At 41.0% G+C, this 18,696-nt stretch overlaps 5 protein-coding genes across 8 annotated transcripts; 2 read left to right on the plus strand and 3 right to left on the minus strand.

The window, feature by feature from the left end:
- Positions 1–61: 61 nt before the first annotated feature.
- LOC105281831 (NADH dehydrogenase [ubiquinone] 1 beta subcomplex subunit 3) lies at positions 62–1,129 on the minus strand. 4 transcript variants are annotated; one of them, XM_011343343.2, is made up of 2 exons: positions 994–1,129; positions 62–580 (listed from the first exon to the last, which is right to left on the minus strand). In XM_011343343.2, the coding sequence occupies exon 2, from the start codon at positions 575–577 to the stop codon at positions 281–283; it is 297 nt and encodes a 98-aa protein (XP_011341645.1). In that variant the 5' UTR covers positions 578–580; positions 994–1,129; the 3' UTR covers positions 62–280. The 4 variants fall into 4 exon arrangements, with proteins under 4 accessions (XP_011341645.1, XP_011341646.1, XP_011341648.1 ...); XM_011343344.3 differs by having other exon boundaries at positions 1,013–1,117; XM_011343346.2 differs by having other exon boundaries at positions 62–577; positions 994–1,090.
- Positions 1,130–1,436: 307 nt separating this feature from the next.
- Positions 1,437–4,791, plus strand: LOC105281832 (nucleolar protein 58). The gene is made up of 4 exons (XM_011343348.3): positions 1,437–1,634; positions 1,832–1,908; positions 2,312–4,149; positions 4,467–4,791. The coding sequence occupies exons 1-4, from the start codon at positions 1,590–1,592 to the stop codon at positions 4,508–4,510; spliced, it is 2,004 nt and encodes a 667-aa protein (XP_011341650.1). The 5' UTR covers positions 1,437–1,589; the 3' UTR covers positions 4,511–4,791.
- A 236-nt stretch (positions 4,792–5,027) lies between these two features.
- Positions 5,028–9,802, minus strand: LOC105281833 (fizzy-related protein homolog). Its single transcript, XM_011343349.2, has 2 exons — positions 9,582–9,802; positions 5,028–9,453 (listed from the first exon to the last, which is right to left on the minus strand). The coding sequence occupies exon 2, from the start codon at positions 9,400–9,402 to the stop codon at positions 7,930–7,932; it is 1,473 nt and encodes a 490-aa protein (XP_011341651.2). The 5' UTR covers positions 9,403–9,453; positions 9,582–9,802; the 3' UTR covers positions 5,028–7,929.
- Positions 9,803–11,243: 1,441 nt separating this feature from the next.
- On the plus strand, positions 11,244–13,447 carry LOC105281835 (protein FAM177A1). Its single transcript, XM_011343351.3, has 3 exons — positions 11,244–11,654; positions 12,309–12,437; positions 12,518–13,447. The coding sequence occupies exons 1-3, from the start codon at positions 11,262–11,264 to the stop codon at positions 12,782–12,784; spliced, it is 789 nt and encodes a 262-aa protein (XP_011341653.1). The 5' UTR covers positions 11,244–11,261; the 3' UTR covers positions 12,785–13,447.
- LOC105281834 lies at positions 13,276–17,986 on the minus strand. Its single transcript, XM_011343350.3, has 10 exons — positions 17,705–17,986; positions 17,408–17,502; positions 17,152–17,306; positions 16,907–17,037; positions 16,701–16,836; positions 16,245–16,626; positions 15,259–16,167; positions 14,854–15,182; positions 14,515–14,749; positions 13,276–14,371 (listed from the first exon to the last, which is right to left on the minus strand). Exons 1-10 carry the CDS (start codon positions 17,781–17,783, stop codon positions 14,009–14,011), a joined length of 2,814 nt encoding a protein of 937 aa, XP_011341652.1. The 5' UTR covers positions 17,784–17,986; the 3' UTR covers positions 13,276–14,008.
- Between the last annotated feature and the right edge of the window lie 710 nt (positions 17,987–18,696).

Here is an 18,696-nt window from a genome sequence, read left to right on the forward strand (position 1 = left end):
GTATTACTTTGACCTGAAAATTTACATCTATTGTTATATTAAAATCTAAAAAATTCCATTAGACAGAAAGTTTTATATATTTTACAGTCCTTAATCGATAAATGTTTCAACAATATATAATCACTCGCATAATGTCTCAACAAACATAAATTTACAGAAATATTTTTTAAAAAAGAACATACACTTTTTACATTATAATTTATTTTTGTAGCTGTAATATCTTTACAGCTATGTTATCACTATTATAATTGCAAGATTCTAAACTAGAAAGTTCTAGAAGTTAATGGTGACCCTCGCCTTTATGATCATGATGATGTCCTGAATAATCAATACCAAAGTACTGTTCAACAGCTATGGTAATCAGAAATAATGGCACACCAACTCTGGCGCCTCGAAGTAGAGTTTTTACGGTATTATACGGTCTCTTCTCGTACCGCCATACATAATTTCTCAACCAAGGATCCTTCAGTCCCTTCTTGGCCAACTGTTCCTGAACACGCTTCAGGTCCGGTACATCCTCGACCTTGAAGATGCTAGGATCAGGTATCTCGTATGGTGGTTTATGTCCATGACCCATCTTCTATAGAGAAAATATAAATGAAACATTCATAGCGTATATGTGCATGTATTATAAATTGTAACAATTGGCTATTTTTTACCAATTATTGATCATTTTTTAATGCTTTTCTTAAATATCATATTGCATGTACAAATGTATAAGAGTAAGTGTTGACTTCGCTCTGTACAAGTGCAAGGATTCTAATATAACAATTGGAGCGTTATGGTGTTCAGTGCTCACAAATCATGTTTGATCATTACAATATTTTCTTATGGTAGAGGTTAATTTTCAGAAGCGTTTCACGAGAAGCATAAATACGTCGATACTTATAAAACATCTTGCGATGTTTTATTATTTCACACGATAGTTATTATCACATATATTGTATAAACATGGAATATTAATATTTATTAAGTTAAGATTACATAATTCACCTCTTTCAGAGCAATTCACCTTAAACTTCACTTTGGCAGCAAATATAGCAATATATACAGTAGTACGCAGTTCGCAGTTCCCTGTGGCGGATGCGATCCACTTAGTGCTACAAATGCTTCAAAATACTTTCTATCCTTTTTTTTATTTAATAGAAGGAAAAAGATAGAAGAGAAGAAGCATAGATGAAATAAGGAGATTTTCTATTAGCAACACTATTTACACTATTTATAAGTAATACTGTTCAAACACACATTAGATCAATTTTTATTTTTAATAATATTGAACAGAATAGTGCGTTCGATAAAGTTTTTATTTTTAGATAATACATTATTTTAAGGCCGATCTTAAAGAGTGCTGTAAGGGAAAAAATGGAAATGGGAGAGAAGTTCTGTGGCGCTAGTGAGCAAGCAAGCATCTTTATTCCCGAATGGGGAGCCATTTATACAATAGCAGAAGCAGCATCTCTGCCGCTTGTATTTTATGGTGGAACATTCCGGTGTGCACGTTGAGCCTTGCATACGTTGTAGATTACATCAATGTTCACGTAAAGATTGTATGAAAATAATTATTCCGAATATCGTGTCATCAAGCAATCATGTTGGTCCTATTCGAGACTCCGGCGGGATACGCAATCTTTAAGGTAAAGAGAGCATAATCGAAATATGAGCGTTTTAACCTATACGATTTTACACGTGTTAGCCGCATTCGCATTTGTATTATAAATATTGAACGCTGAAGTATCAATATTATTGAGATTATTTTAATAAGAATTTATGGAATTTATGGATATTGTATGGAATTTTCAACATACTTAAAATTAAATCATTTCTGCTGCAGTTACTGGACGAGAATAAACTCGCCAAGTCGGAAAATCTTTATTTGGATTTCAAGACAGTCGAAGGCGCTAATAAAGTGTAAGTATTATTTTGCATGCTGTTTTATACGTATGATTGCCTGATTTGAGATGTTTACGTGATAATTATAACGGGTGATTGTGTATATAGTATATAAAGCACACAATACATACTTAAAAGTACAGAAAGAAATTTTTCTTTTGCGAGGATGAAAACTGGATTATGCATTTATATATAATTATCGAATTGCATTTATCATTCCAAATTATAATGACAAATCTTAATTTGGTTTAATATTACGTGGCAAGACATAGTTTTGGTTCTTTATGACTTTACTTAAACACTCGCAGTTTTCTCTGAAATTTGATTTGTTGAGACTTTCTCGATGTAATGTGATGCTCTTTTATCTCCAGACTAGCCGTGTCATAATATATTGAACAATCTTCTATTTTTGGCTTTACAGAGTTAAGCTAAAGTACTTTCACAAATTTGAAGACACCACCGAAGCATTAGCCGCCAGCACAGCAATCATAGAAGGTAAACTGTCCAAATCCCTGAAGAAGACACTCAAGAGTTGTTGCTCCGATCTTCATGAGCAACTGGCGGTTGCCGATGCGAAATTGGGTAATTCTATTAAGAACAAATTGCAAGTCCCCTGTGTGAGCAACACGGCGATACATGAATTGATGAGATGCATCAGAAGCCAGGCTGAGAGCTTAGTGACGGAAGTGAACAGCAAGGATATGACGGCGATGGCACTGGGCCTGGCGCACAGTCTCTCTCGCTACAAGCTGAAATTCTCACCCGACAAGGTCGACATCATGGTGATACAAGCGGTGTGCCTGTTAGATGAATTGGACAAGCAGCTAAATAACTATATGATGAAAACGCGTGAGTGGTATGGCTGGCACTTCCCTGAGCTGAGTAAAATTATAAAGGATAATCTCAGTTACATAAGGACGGTAAACACGATGGGCCAGCGAGAGAACTCCATCGCGTGCGATCTGTCGGATATCATGGATGAGGACATGGAAATGCAAGTAAAGGAAGCTGCGCAGACCTCGATGGGCTCAGAGATCTCAGCAGAGGATGCTCTGCACGTGCAATTTCTGTGCGTGGAGGTAATCGAGCTGGCCCAGTACAGGAACAACCTAGCTACATACTTGGGCAACAGGATGATGGCACTGTCACCGAATCTGACAGTGCTCGTGGGCGAGTTGGTTGGTGCACGCCTGATAGCAAAGGCCGGCTCTTTGACAAATCTCGCGAAGCATCCAGCATCGACCCTGCAGATCCTTGGTGCGGAGAAGGCTCTATTCCGCGCGCTTAAGGCGAACAAGAAGACACCCAAGTACGGTTTGATCTATCACGCAAACCTCGTCGGGCAGTCATCGAACAAGAATAAGGGCAAGATGTCCAGAATGCTGGCGGCAAAGGCTGCTCTGGCGACGAGGTTTGACGCATTGGCGGAAAGTACGAACTTCGATCTTGGTACGCAACACAGGGCAAAGCTGGAGCAACGACTTAGGTTCCTCGAGGCGGAGAATCAAAAGAAACTAGGCGGCACCGCAAAAGCAAAGGCCAAATTCGAAAAATATCATAGCAAGAACGAGTACATGCAGTACGCCACATCTGCCGACTCAACTCTGCCAAGTACGAGTAAGAAGAGGCTGTTGGGCGAAGAGACCGTTAAACAGGAGAATAATGATGTGCAACCGAAGAAGAAGAAGAAGAAACAGAATGTCACGGAACAAACAGAAGGTACGGTGGAAGTTAAAGAGGAAGTTAAAGAGGAAACGAAAACGTCGAAGAAAAAGAAGAAACATAGCGTGGAAGACGTGGGAGAATCTTCAGGTATGCAACAGGCACAAATAGCGGAACCGGAAGGCGTATCGAAGAAAAAGAAAAAAAAACATAGCGTTAAAGCAGAAGACGTAGGAGAATCTTCTGGTATGCAACAAGCACAAATCGCGGAACCGGAAGGCGTATCGAAGAAGAAGAAGAAAAAGCATAGCATTAAAGCAGAAGACGTAGGAGAATCTTCTGGTACGCAAGAAGTACAAGTAACAGAAGCAAAAGATGCATCAAAGAAGAAGAAAAAGAAACGTACCTTGGAGACGAGAGAAATGGAAGATGCAGGGGAAGCCTCCGGTGTACAGGCACAAGTTGAAGTAGACTCAAATAATGTACCCAAGAAAAAGAAGAAGAAAATGACTCAAGAAGGCGAAGAATCTGTAAAGATCGAAGATACGACATTGGAAGCTAATATTTCCCATACTGAATTACCTGAAACGAGTGATGGTAAGCGTACATATAAAATTCGACAGAATATGTGAACAATATTTTACTACTAAACATTCTACTTTTATTAAAAGGTTTACAATCCATTTAAAAAATTTAAGATTTAACATTAAAAAAATTGAATTTTCTTAAAATTCCTATTGGGTTTTGTACATGTAGTAAAACTGAATTCCAACGAAATTCTTTTACACTTGTTTTGTATCATTTTTCGACCGAATTAATTTCATTCTTATTTGCCTATAAATGTTCTAAGTTAAATACTAAAGTTTTTGTAAGAGACGACACTAAAGATTTATATAATGACTTTCTATCTTCAGGACAAAAAAAGAAGAAGAAGAAGAAGAAGGAGAAGGAAACTTAGGAAGCGCAAGAACCTACCGTTAAGCTGCATAGATCTTAAATTGTATAGACAATGATTTGCAGTTTTTTGCATATTAAGTGATGTAATAATATTTAAATAAGAATTATTTTTTTTAATTAAAATCTTATTGATATCTTTAATTAAGTGTTTGCTAGAAGTGTAAGCTATGTGGAGATTAGTTATTAAGATATTTCCTCACTAAGTATTTTGATTACCACTTTCTCGTAATCCTGTTATAACATAAAACTATATTTTAAAATACAATGACAAGTTAGCATCAATAGCATTGTATATATTGCGTATTCCAAACTTCCACTCAGTGAAATGTTGAATCAAAAAACTAAAATTAGTTTTACACATAACTAACATATTCTACATATTAGATGATTAGAATATAAAATATTCTCTAATTGTTTTAATATATAGTTTATGCATAAATTTATCGTATTAATTAGTAAAAACTCAATAAATTTAATAGAAAATATTTATTCGGAAGTACACTTGAAAGTAACAAATATTTTATTTCAACATTTTTATTTATCTGACTTGCAAGTTACACAATAGTTACACAATAGCCGAACTTTGAAAAGTATAATTACGTTTCGTGTGTATATATATATATTAATGCATAAATTTTCGCCGTTTTGTGTCTCAAAATCATATAAAACTATAATCCAATAATACAAATATATATGTGATCGTGTATATACGACAGAATTCTCTTATAATTATCATCAAGTTAATGATCAATACAAAACTGATTTTCACTAAACGTTACGTTATAATATGTATGCACTTAATTCGCAAGATATTTTTATCGATTAATACTTGCATCGGCGATTCGCAAAACTAACAATTTAAAAAATTATCAATTGTTTGCGTTATGAAAACATTGCACGCAATGAGAATTAAGATCATAAATCGGCATTATATTATAATATCGATACCGATTATACATACCAATAATTGTGGATATTACAGCGCGTGATTGCCAAAAGTAATATTTTATCATACATTTTCTACACGCGCATTCGTAAGTATCTGGTATCTCAACATTTATTAAACTATGCATATAAGACATTAGACTTGCAATGCATCTGCAGTAACATACCAATAATAAATTTTTACGTTGCTTTATAGAGAGATATCCAATATACATTAGACTTCACACATATTTTGCAGATTACATTTTTCAAAAAAATATAAAAAATTCTCAACGTTTAAATGATTCATGCATATATTAAGATCGCAAACGGTATCCCTCAGATCAGCTGAGGAAGAAAAACTATCAATTCTTATAAATAATAAAATTCAAAAATAATCAATCTAAAAAAGAATATATAGATCCAGTCCGGGAAGAGATGACTAGTGGACTTTTAATCTGCGTTAGTGTCATGCGTAATATATTAACTTTTCTTTTTATCTTATTTATATATTTCTCTTTTCAATCTTTTAAACCTTTTCAAAATATGTTTAAACAACCTGTAATGTACAAGTCGTAATAATGTTATCAATGCCCCGCATATCATTCTTCCAGTCTTACATTTTCTTTCATGGGACACCTGAAGAGAATTGATACCGTTTACGATCATACGCATGTGCAACTTTGCACCGATGCTCGTTACAAGAACCAAAATTTCAATATAATTATATGTCATCAATCGCATCTTATATAAGAATTGCGGTGAAAGCACGTCGCTATTAATTTGTAATCAGCTTATCATGTAAGAAGCACGGGTAGCGCATACAGAATATGTACAGCATTATAGCGTTGCAATTTGCATTTCTCTTTCCTTCCGGTGCGCCCGTCTGATAAATGATCGCACGTGAATCGTAAGCAAAGCGTCACAAGCTTGCATGTGTATTATTAATGACATTAGCCATCATATAAAAATATTCTATACACTAATCATACAATGCGAATAATCGCGTATTCGGCGGATGACAATTCATAGACGAAATGATCATCTCGCTGAAGATTGCATCTTCTAATTTCAATATAGATTTATTTTTTCTCTTCTTTGCTTTATTACATACGTCCTCGCAAACATATGATAATAGTTGCTTTCGTTTGACTCTTTATTTTTCGTGATCCGTGAATAATATACGCAAAATATCAATACGCGATATATTATATATATTTGTTTTGATATATAATATAAATTAGTAGCACAGATTTATATAAGTCACGTCTCAATTTAAATTTGTACAATTTGTTGATCGCAAACTATAAATTAATGTTAGTCATATAAGAATGTAACAGAAACTCCGATACGTACAAAAATTTATTTCTAATAGTGACTACTAGAGTCCACACATTTCTCGAGATTTCAATAGAAAAAGTTTAAGACAGCCTTCCCACATTAGGATTTGCATTGATTTCTCTCTCTCTTCTCTCATCAAGTTTGACTGATCAGCCTGCAAATATATCTGAGCGGACACGCAGCACGCAGCATTTTGAAAAGTTACAAAAATACGGTGGTCGCCCCTGAAAGGAACCTGCGATCATGAGACCTCGCAAAATAAAATACATAATAGATTGTTGCGCGGTAACTCTGTCGATCGAAGTTTATAGCAAAATATGGTCTGTAGCAAAGTATATCGTGTATGCGTTGCAACATTATCGCGTACGATGCACAAGATACGTTTTAGAGTACGAAAACGTAAAGGGTGCTCCGGCATAATTATTAATCCTTTAGCAAATCTGACGTCGATTTTTCTCGAGGAAAGTTTTGTGATCTCATTATCTTATCAAATCGTATCTCAAACACGAAAATTCACTTTAATTTAAGCAAAATAGTTATAATAATAGCAAATATTTTGTAATTTAATTTCAAACTCCAAAAATCTTAATTCCTTGCAATTTAGGCGCATCAACCATTTCATTGAGAGAAAAATCGCCGCCAAAGTCTTTGACCACGTCGCGGTTTACCGGGACACCCTGTACAAATATTCGCGATTCTGTCGCATAGCAACGGTATAAAAGTAAGTGTATATAAAGTGCATAAAAAATATAGAGCGTCTCGCGGGGCGATAGCCTCGGAACTATGGGCGCAATTTTCCTTCACTTCTCCTTGAAGGAGAGGAACACACACACACACACACACACACGTTATATATATCCTCTGAGTCTCTACCGAAGAGTAGCGACAAGTATTGCACACAAGTACTCAACGTATATTGCAGGCTGTGCGGAGAATTATAGCTACACGTAATTCTTATCTCTATACAACTCTCTAAGTATCTTTCTTCTAGTACCTCTAGCGTAGTTATATACGTTTATATATATATATATATATATAAAATTCTTTTAGAACGCTACGATATTTGTGTAATTATGTGTATAAATATGTACAGATACATATTAAAAGATGACGTCCGCGCGACGGAAACACTATGATGGTGACGGTGACACTCGCTTATCGGATACTCGTGAACAAATTCAGCACGGATTTGTTCTCCTTCTGGCTGCGCGCCTTGCTAAAGACGTTCCAGAAGCGCAGGGTCTCATCACCGGCGCCGGTGACGATCGCCTCCCCGTCCGGTGACATCGCTAGATAGAGTACCCGATACGAGTGACCAGTGAGCTTGGCCACTTGCGTGAGACTCGGATACTTCCACACGAGGATCTGGTTCTGCGAGTAGCCGTGTGTGCTGACCAGTTCGGAGCTGTGCTTGCTCCACGCCAGATTGCAGACTTGCGAGCCCGTGTCGACGCACTGCATCGGTTGGCCCGTAAGCGTGTTCCAGAAACGGATACAGCGGTCGGCGGTACCGCCACCGGACGCCAACAGGCCGTGATGATGAGGTGACCAGGCGATCGCTTTGACCGCCGCTAGGTGTTCGGTGTATGTCTGGATCGGCGAGAGAGAGTGCAGATTCCATACGTAGAGCCGGTTGTCGTTGCCACCCGATGCCAGGTACTGATTGTCAGGTGACCATTTCAGGCCACAGACTTCCTGCCGATGAGCACCAAGTCGCCGTTCACCGACCACGCACGGTGTCCTCACGTCCCTCTGCAGTATCAATCGGTCCCTGCTACCAGACGAGAGCACTTCCCCGTTCCATGCTAGGGCGCCTACCCGGGCGCTGTGACCCTGCAGTTTACTCACTTGCTTGTTCACCGCTACGTCCCATACTTGTATGTAGCCCATGTGAGTGCCCACTGCCACCAGATTGCCTCGCTCGTTCCAGGCGACAGAGGTGACGCTATTGCCATCGCTGGAGAGATCACACAGTCTCGTAACCTGGCTGGTGCACGCTGACCAGAGGTACACGCAGCTTCCCAGGCCAACACTAAGAACGTTCTGCGAGGACCAGTCAACCAGATTAAGATAAAAATCGTCCTGTAACTCAGGAGCGTCCAGCACTTTGAACGGTATTCTCGAGATCTTCCTGGTCGCCTTCCTGGGCGACCTGAGTAGCTTCTGGCTCTTGGCGCTGAGCGGCGACAGAGAGTACGGCGAGCTCTGGTCGAGCAAGGTACGATCCTTGGTTGGCGTGGTGTACTTGAAGAGATTCTTGGTGACCAACGGCGACAGTACCCTGCGCTCCTCGCACTGCCCCTTCACATCCTCTATGCTCGCTCCGAGCAGCTCGTTCTTCAGCAGACAGGAGTACGCGATGCCGTCGCGGCTACCCTCACCGTTCTCGCGCGTCTTCTTCGCCACCAGGCCGCTCCGACTGCTCTCGGTGATCATCGAGAACGTGGTCTGCCAGTTGTTGCCCGAGCGGGTGGGTATGAAGCGGTCGTAGCTGTTGTTGCAGGCCGACGTCTTCGCGGGCGAGAAGTAGGCGGGTGAGTAGGTGGCGACGATGCTGGGCGGCATGTCGCCCGTCACGACGGCCGCCAGCGGCTTCACCAGCCGCTTCTCGTACTCGTGGTGGAACATGTCAGCAGGCACTTGTCGCTCACCGCGACAACGTTGCTTACCCGGTGAGAGCTGAGCACCAACAGACGCAACACGTTTACATTCACATAACTGATAACGCACCGCGTCGCGAGACGCGCTCGCAAGCGAGCTCGCTTGTCGCGGGTGACGCGAGTGACCGTGCCCTCGTGCCTGCCTACCTGCCTTCCGATCCCAGCCGAATCTTAACCCGAAAGTCCAGTCCCAGGTTCTGTTCCTGGATCACTATTTGCAGCGGCACATAGTCCAGAGAGCCCGCGAGCTGCTACGGTCCCACTCGCACCAGCGGCGCGACATGAACGGTCAAACGGGATGAAACTTTCGTGCCGCTGGCAACCCGTCCGTCTACCGCCATTCGACCTAAAGTCAGCCCCGAGCCTCTGCGGATCGAGAGTCGAGGCAGCCGCCAATGAAAACGCTCCGTGGGGTACGAATAGGGCTGCGCTCCGCCCATGGAGGGCGATCTTGACGTTCCATGCTCTTTGCTGATAACTTTATGCGTCAGTAATAATTTAAGGCGATCCTGGAGTTGCTAGTGAACTATTTTTTCACTAGCTTTGTATGCTGGTATGCTCGTATGCATCAAAATTTTTGCAGAAACGTTTCTTTCTTACTACGCTTCAAAACTTACTTTTAAAAGCACCCCAATAATACTTCATTCTAGCCCGAGTGGTGGTCACTCATATTTTGTACGTACAAAGTGCATAACTTTTACATTAAGCAAATTATTGTACGAGGTGAGACTATAGCCTATATATAGAAGCCGATAACAAAACTGTAATTTTTAACTTTTTTCCGTTTTTGGCATTAAGTCGAGTGGCCACCACTGCGTTATTGTTTCTACTTTAATCGTGGAAAAGGATTTTTCATTCTATGCAATCAATAAAAAGATAAGTTGATGTGAAACTTTGGATGTATGATTAGTTCCCTAACTACTCCAGGATCGCCTTAAGGGGATGCTGGAGTTGCTAGTGAACTATTTTTTCACTATAGCGGTGGTAATTGCAGTTTCGAAAATTCTCTTTATTGCTTGTGCAGAATAAAACATCCTTTCCCACAAATGAAGTATAGATAGAAAGAAAGTCCGCTCTACAGGACTTTATATTCAAAATGGAAAAAAGTTAGAAAAGACAAATGCAAGTTTTTAATTTTTTTCCATTTTGAATATAAAGTCCTGTAGAGCGGGCTTTCTTTCTATCTATACTTCATTTGTGGAAAAGGATTTTTTATTCTGCACAAGCAATAAAGAGAATTTACGAAACTGCAATTACCATCGCTATAGTGAAAAAATAGTTCACTAGCAACTCCAGCATCCCCTTAAGAAGATAATAGCGATGCTAAAGCCCGGTGTCCACGATGCTAGAAATCGGTCCGAGTTCTCGGTCCGAGAAATATGTAGCCAATCAACTTGCGGCTTTTCCGTAAAAGTGCAAGTTGATTGGCTACATATTTCTCGAACCGAGAACTCGGACCGATTTCTAGCATCGTGGACACCGGGCTTAATAATTGTTGATAACATTTCGTTCGACGTTGTTTTCATTCATAAAATCAGATCTTAGTACGTACAGGGGCTGTAGTCCGGTTAGCGCTTCGAATGCTACAAAATACTTTCTATCCTTCTTTTTTATTTGAAAGAAGAAAAAGGATAGAAAGAAGCAGCCATCACTTGCTCATGGAAACGAAACTTAACTGTGTGATCTATTTAAATTATATAATTCATTTAATTTGAAAATATTAAAAATGTTAGAATAAAAATATGATTGGCTTATATTAAATGAATTTCCCGACTCGTCGGTCGCGTGCATATAATTCATGCAGTTTGCGGCTGCGCATGCACCGCGATGCAGTCGGTGGATCCAAAAAAGAAAACTTCCGAAAGCCGATCGCGGAATGAAATTCGCGAATGCGAGAAAAATATTATATTCCGAAAAAGCGCTTCGCTACGAGCATACTCTCGATCGACGTGGCGAATGAACCGTCCAATGGGATCTCGGCCGCGATCGCTCGATATTTTTCGACGTCGTTCGTTGCAAATGGATCATCCGAGCGGTAAACAAAGGGTAAGGGGAAGCCTGCTCGATGCGTTGTCGAAGCTTGTCAGATCGCGACGCCGAGCGACGCAACGGGGTTTCGTCTATTGCAAGATACAGCCGACGATGACGCCGGAGAAGAAGATCGGCATTTGTGACTTGAGCGACGTTACTTTACAGGAGAATTCGGACACCGAGACACAGGTACGCGCGCGCCGAACGTCAAGCTCGATTCCGCGTCGCCTGATTTTCTTTTCCTGGCGTGACCTCGAAGTAATTTCCCGAACTCCTGTTCTGAGAAACTTTCTAACGATGAAAACTTGATTGACTCAGTGTATCGGTAATATTATGGAAACTTGCTTTTCGAAAATTGTATTTGCGTAATGCACCGTGACGAATTTCAGATAATGCTATCTGCCTAAAAACGATAATGAGTGAGATAACATCGGTATTCTTGTACGCATCGATAGTCTCACAGTGCGATAAAGGACTTGTATTTTTCGGGGAAAAAGCAATTTAGTGATGCTTCTTAAACATTCAAAATAATTTAAAAGTAATTAAAAAAATTTTTAATGGAAATAAATTTTGATTTAAAAGCTTGTGGAATTCTTTCTAAGATGAGTGAGTTTGTTATGACTTGAATCCGAATTTTATGGTTTTGGTCAAAGCTTTTTCAAGTTATTACGCTAATTATCAGGCTATCAGGATTTATGTGCAAGTTCTTAATGACTAAAACTATTATAAAAATATAATAGTCAAAAATATAATAAAAACTGATACATTATAGTAAAAACCATTTAAATTAGTTATAGTTAACGCACTTTTAACATTTCTCAAACTTGCCGAATATTAATGTAGTGCAAGCGCAAATTGAGCAAGAAGCCAAAGAGAGTGTTGCAATTCTCGGACGGCGTAATGGAGGAATACTCATCGGAAGATGAAGTAGACGCACCAAAGAACAATAAATCCATGTCGCAGATAGATACCGTAATTACACAAATACCCATTAAGCTCATACTTGCGATTGAAAAAGGATATGTGGAACAGTGATACATGTTATTTTGTAGAAGAATATGAATTGGTTACCATGGGCATGGCACCAAACCACATGGGTCAGCTCAAAGATGTTAGACGGTTGCGACTATGTCGGCGAGTGCCTAGCCAACTTCTTCGGCATAACGGCGCCTAAATATCAGTTCGAGATTAACGAATATTATAGACTACAGGCGCTTGAAAGGAAGACATTCCTCCAGGATATGGAAATGGGTGGATGGAGGGAACAAAATAGGAACAATCTCATAAGCAGTGATTGCATATCGAACGAACGCAACTGATGGTGCTAAGTATCAATTTTGCAAATTGCTACAAAATCTATTTTGTTAATAGCAATTTTAGATAGTTTAAGTAAGACGCGTTACACATTCTACACTCTACAGAATGCATTGATATATGTTGAACTGCTAAAAATATAAAATACATTTTTCATCGAAAAGAATATGGAATTTGTTACTCTGCGTTTTTAAAGTCTGCTAGCAAATTTATGATATATTTCTTTGCAAGAGAAATCCTAAAGAAATAGTGTAAAGTTAATTACTACACAACGGATGTATATAATAATAAAGAAGTTTGAGTAAAAATTATACATTTGCGATACATAAAAAGAGCAGGAAGATTTAATATATAAGAATTATAGAGCTCTTTCCCTTTTCATTGATTTTCCACTAATTAACGTTAATGTGTAAGACGATTGTACATATAGTATATTATATTGTAACGATGTGAAAACAATTTTAAGTTATTGTTCTTCATAATAATTTATTAATCGTTATAGATCGATATTGTTTATTGCAAGTACTATACATATATATGAGTACTATACCATAATTGTATCAAATTTATTAGTATTATAAAAAATATATATTACCTTATTTTCGCGAAAGGAATTTCGAAATCTGCATTTACATACATGTTCATAGGAAAATAAATTGATATTTATGTAAAACTCATTCGCTATTAATTACACTACCACCGTAGTTCTCGTGCGATTATTAACACAATCAATAATGACAGCGAACATAATTAATAAAACGTTTCTGTATTTGATAAAACAAATATTCTTTTTCTATATAATTGCATGAATCAAATTGCGTTTCCTCAACAGAGCCGCGAGTCTCGTTCGAGCCAATCCCATCCTCCCGCAAATACTTCTGGCAGGTATTGAGAAACAGTCTCTCGCATAGCAAATATACAATAGTATAATCAGTATGTTATATAAAGGTACAAGTACATATTGCTCTCAACATAGTTGCTATTTGAATTCAGCTTAGGATCCTGCATACGTGTTACACGCGTTCCGCGGTCTGCCGCGTGTATTCGCGTGTTGCAGTCTTTCATAGAACTTTTATCGACTAACAATTTTCAAATGCAAAATAAAGCGTTTTAAAATACAAAAATCCAAGGGACTCCCCGTGGAGAAGCCGTTTGGACATTCGCGTTCTCTAAGACGTTCCATGCCAAGACGAACGTAGTCTCGTTTACTTAAAATAAAAAAGGGAATATTAAGTTTCTGGCACGAATCTGTGCAGCGCGCTGGTCAAGACTAACAACGAGCTCTGAAGGCCCTGTGGTAAATGCCTCTGCAGCCAGGAGCCCTTGTACTGCTCGATGTGGGCCAGCATCTTGTTCGCTATGTCAGTTCTGAAAGTGGGTGGCAGGTTGCACACTCCCAGATTGATTACCGCCAGGCCCATATTGCTGTTTGGATTCACGCCGACCCCGATTAACGTCCTGCCGATCTTACAAGCCGTGAGCATCAGGTCGGAGGTCAGCTGCAGCTCCTGTATCTCCATAGACCCGAATTTCGACGCAAGATTTGCCTCGTATAAGGAATGCGATATCCGCTTTATCTGCTTCGTCAGTTTCTGCAAAAAGCGCGACGGTAAATTACCCCTCATTACGTGAGGCTGAGTGTTTTATCGTGTTGATCTCGAAAGATCTCGAAAGATGCTAGATGAATCTATAATAGTATTTTGGCGTCTCGATGACGCGCACTGTGCATACTCACGGCGAATAAATCAGCTGATAGGTATTCCAGGTTCACGTTATCCGGATCGGTCAATAATCTGTACAGCGTGGATCCGCGGTTGTCCGGAATTTGTTGCAAGTCCTTGATCGATTGATTCTTGCTCAGCGTCAACACCAGCGTGTCCAGACGTCCCAGCTCTAGTATCGTACTGCCAATTTTATACTCCGAATCTCGGAACACATGGATGTCCAGTAATTTCGTGATATATTTTTCCCTGTGAAAGCGAACAATTTTGTTAGCCACGGTAATATTATACGTTAATTAATTAATAATTACCGACGCATATAGATTGCAAAGTCTACCAAGGTCAATCGTTACCTAACGGACGCGGACGATTCAGGAACGTCGTAATTTTCATCAGGGCTCAAGTCTAGCTCGGTCATCGGGTTCCAGGCTAAACCAGCCGCCACCAAGTAGCCGACCCACGCGAAAGGATGCGGCGTGAGGTGATGGCTGCCCGACCACTGCGCGACCACGATGCCGATCGAGTTCTGCTCCAGGGAGGTTTTTATCGCGTTTCTCGTGTTGGCGTACGTCGATGCTGGGCAGCCTGCCAAGCTGTTGTAGCTGGCTGTGCCGGAGCTCGGTAGAACGTTACCGCCCGCCACTCTAAACGCTTCCGTCCATTCGGAGAAATCGTAATCGGCCTGGCGACATTCAGACATTCATAGCGAATTTATTCGATATTTTATCTAGACAAGCGGGAAGAAATTTCGGTATTACCTGAAATCCGTACTCGACGAGTATGATATTGGTAGGAACGTTGTGAAACTCCGATCTGGAATGCAAACCGTTGGAGCACAACAGCAGAGTCGTGCTCGAGTTCAGGTTGAGGAGATGCCAGAGTTCTTGAAGGCACGAGTACGGCTTGAACACCTCGGACATGTCCGTCTCGATGGTGTCGTTGGCGGACACGTTCGGGTCCAAGTTGTCAGCTTGCACTAGTAGGCTGGCCAGTCGGGGACCGACATGAACGTAACTTAAACTCGGGAATACGGCGAGTAATTCCTGAAATATAGGCCACATTTGCGTCAGGTGATGCTGCCCGACGTTGGAGTCGACGTCCAACGCGGGAACTATGTCCAGGTGACGATCTCTGCAATATCTGTCCAAAGTCACCATCTCGGATTTCGTGTAGCAGAATTGCCAGTCGCAATTCGGTATGAGCCTCGAGTAGAGATGCAGGTGCGAGATCTTGAACGATGACAACAGGTCGATGGTGTGCAGCAGGTACTCCAAGGTCGGTATGCGTCCCCTGGGCGAGATGTCGAGCAATATCGCGCGGTGCGCGAATCTCGGCTCGTCCTTTATGAAGACCGGCTCGATCTCGCACACCTCCGACCTGCTCTGGTTCTTGCTCAGTCGCAGAATCTGCACGAACGTGCAGACCGCGTAATGCAGCCCCGCCAGGCTGCCGGCGCTCACTTTGATCGAGTTCTGCGTGATGTGCAGCTGATAACCGTCCGCGATGTTGAACAGCCCTCTGTTCACGATGCATTCTATCGTGTTGTCGTTGAGCAGCTTGCCGGAGCTGGGCTGCACCTCGCCGATCTTCACATCGTGGCCCAGCTCCAGCAGATGAGTTCTACTGATCTCCCACACGTCTAATATTCTATGTACAGATTCGCTCGCCTGAGAAAACATGTAGATACGTGATAAACGACACGCAAGGATCATATCGTTTACGTGTAAAGGGGAAGCGCATTCACCTGTATTATCGATATAAAAAGCTCCTTTCCGGCGATGAACGGGGCTGCAAAATTTTTCAGTTCGATCACCGACTTGGGCTGCGGCCACAGCAAACTGTAGACGCTCGCTTTGTCAGCGATCGATCTACCGGGGCTCTCCCTGCCTGCTTCGCGCGAAGGCACATCGTACACCGGATCCGAGGACTTGCTAGATTCAACCGAGAGTTGGCTCATAGTGCCCACGATAGTCTGGCAAAAGCTGTTTGCCTCCATGAACGACGTCGTGGAATTGTGCGTCGTTTCGCTTTCGTTTAGTATAAAATTCGATACAAATCTTTGAAGGAAACAATGCAGGGATTGCTTCTTCCTGGACAGGTCGTACGGCGTTTTTCCTGCGAACGTTCTGTAAGAGGTAAATCGCCACTTTAATTTACACTCGCGCGGTGCATTTTAGCATACTTGATTGATCGCGCTTACCCCTTGGTAGCTCGTACGAGAGGATTCGCACCGGCTTGTAGCAGTTCCTGGCAGATAGCGACATCGCCACGATTCACCGCGTCGTGCAGCGGCGTCGCACCACAACCATTCTCGGCGTTTACGTCAGCCCCCTTATCTACATAAAATTTACAATGTAAGAGAACGTTGCTACCAAGTGCAACTTAACGTTTATCTGTCGACATTACCAATTAAACATGTGATAATGTCCTTATTTCCATAGCACGCTGCCCAGTGTAACGGCGTGTTCTTGCTGCCCTGCGAATCCCACGAGTTCACGTCCAACCCAGCGTCCAGCAACTGTACTACTCTATCTACCCTATAAAAGAAATATATTTCAATATTTCTCAGGATGTTTAATAAGAATTGTAAAACAATTAATGAGAAACTAATATATAATTAATACAGTTACTGCGGACAGATATGTACGTACTCCGAAGCAGCTGTCGCCCTCAACAATTCCTCTATATAAATACGTCGTATTGCATCACTTGAAGCAACGTCTACGGCATTGTGTCCATTCGCGTTCTGCACCGCTGGATCAGCGCCACAACTCAGGAGAGTTCGCACAATGTCCGCTTGATTGGTCTGAACACGAGCAGTTTTGTTGGAAAACAAATACAGCGAGAATTACAAATACGTAGTATACTGCAAATTTACATAGTACGTAAATGTAAATGTAAATGTACCTTCGAGGCGTACGATAAGAAAGTCCCTTCCTCCAAGACCGGTTGGTTCAGTATCTTATCTCTCGTAATGCCGTCTGCCGCATTACTATCGTCACCTATGACAGGTAGGAGAGTCGACGACATAAAAACGAGGGAAACAAGCGGGGAACGGTGCGGTCTGCGACACCGACGAACAATATTCACGCGGTATTTGTCAAAGCTTGTCTGAGGTCGGAAGAAAAAAGGGGGAGAAGAAAATACGAAGCATAACTACCATTCGCGATCACGTAACGACGACGCGTTTGTTGCAATACGTACACGCGTCCAACAGCGATCTGATAATGTCGGTACGTCCGTGTTCGATCGCCGTGCGAATGTTCTCGCAAATGCCTTGCATCTCTGCTCGAATACGGGCCTGCAGCTCGCGCGATGGTCAGAGCGGCGCATCGCCTCGCATCATCGGCACGTCATCACACCGCTGTCAGCTGTCAGAAATCGCGCCGGTTGCATTATCGATGACACACGGCATAGCCGCCCGACGCGCTTCGCCGCTGCTCTGCCGCTCAGTGAGCCGGAGCCGATACGCAGCGTATCATACGCTGCACTTCGGTGTTGCTGTTGCTCACTAAAGACGACTAGAGTCCCTTCTAGGGACTTTTGGGACTAGCCGACTATAATTAACCAGAGCTGTCAAATCAGATAAAAATATCCACAGTTTCCGGTTACGCTGGAATGTAATGTAATGCTGTAATAATTTATTATATTTGTTTGAATTATAACAGAAGTGAGAAGAGAAAATTTTATTATACAGGGTGGGGCAATAACTATTACCACCTTAAATATCTTCTAATTTATAAGGTCCAGAGGAAAATTTATGTAATCAAAATTATACGGTACGAGGGGGCTAACATATGGCGATAATAATTTTTGTCCTGGTGGAGGCGCTTCGAAGATATCAAGGTCACCTTCATTTTTTTTAATGGGTTCGGTATGTTTTTTTTCCATAATTTTATAGAGGAGCTTAAAACAAGTACGGAACTCATGACACAAAATTATTGAACAAGATTAAATGTAAATGAAAACGATAAAAAGTACATTTTTTTAAATGAAACTATGTTATTTTATTACGTACGTAAGTTATGCTCTAGAAAATTGGCGTAGCTGTTGCCATTTAGATGTCCGTCGATAAAATAAGGACCAATAATTTTGTTATCTATGATACCCACCATACATTCAAAGACCATTGTCTCTGGTGTTCAATCTGCCGCAGCCAATGAGGATTTTCCACTGCCCAGAAATGCATATTATGT

The sequence above is a fragment of the Ooceraea biroi genome, chromosome 6 (assembly GCF_003672135.1).
Source record: "Ooceraea biroi isolate clonal line C1 chromosome 6, Obir_v5.4, whole genome shotgun sequence".
NCBI lineage: Eukaryota > Metazoa > Arthropoda > Insecta > Hymenoptera > Formicidae > Ooceraea > Ooceraea biroi.

Excerpts from the sequence above, each read along its gene's own strand:
- LOC105281831 (XM_011343343.2), bottom strand. The coding sequence starts at position 577 with ATGGGTCATGGACATAAACCACCATACGAGATACCTGATCCTAGCATC.
- LOC105281834 (XM_011343350.3), bottom strand. The coding sequence starts at position 17,783 with ATGCAAGGCATTTGCGAGAACATTCGCACGGCGATCGAACACGGACGT. Across the intron at positions 17,503-17,704 it reads CAGATCGCTGTTGGACGCGT|GTGACGATAGTAATGCGGCA; the intron begins GTACGTATTGCA and ends TACCTGTCATAG. Across the intron at positions 16,627-16,700 it reads CTCGTACGAGCTACCAAGGG|AACGTTCGCAGGAAAAACGC; the intron begins GTAAGCGCGATC and ends TACCTCTTACAG.
- LOC105281832 (XM_011343348.3), top strand. The coding sequence starts at position 1,590 with ATGTTGGTCCTATTCGAGACTCCGGCGGGATACGCAATCTTTAAG. Across the intron at positions 1,909-2,311 it reads GTCGAAGGCGCTAATAAAGT|AGTTAAGCTAAAGTACTTTC; the intron begins GTAAGTATTATT and ends TTGGCTTTACAG. Across the intron at positions 4,150-4,466 it reads ATTACCTGAAACGAGTGATG|GACAAAAAAAGAAGAAGAAG; the intron begins GTAAGCGTACAT and ends TTCTATCTTCAG.
- LOC105281835 (XM_011343351.3), top strand. The coding sequence starts at position 11,262 with ATGCAGTCGGTGGATCCAAAAAAGAAAACTTCCGAAAGCCGATCGCGG. Across the intron at positions 11,655-12,308 it reads ATTCGGACACCGAGACACAG|TGCAAGCGCAAATTGAGCAA; the intron begins GTACGCGCGCGC and ends ATATTAATGTAG. Across the intron at positions 12,438-12,517 it reads CCATGTCGCAGATAGATACC|AAGAATATGAATTGGTTACC; the intron begins GTAATTACACAA and ends GTTATTTTGTAG.
- LOC105281833 (XM_011343349.2), bottom strand. The coding sequence starts at position 9,402 with ATGTTCCACCACGAGTACGAGAAGCGGCTGGTGAAGCCGCTGGCGGCC.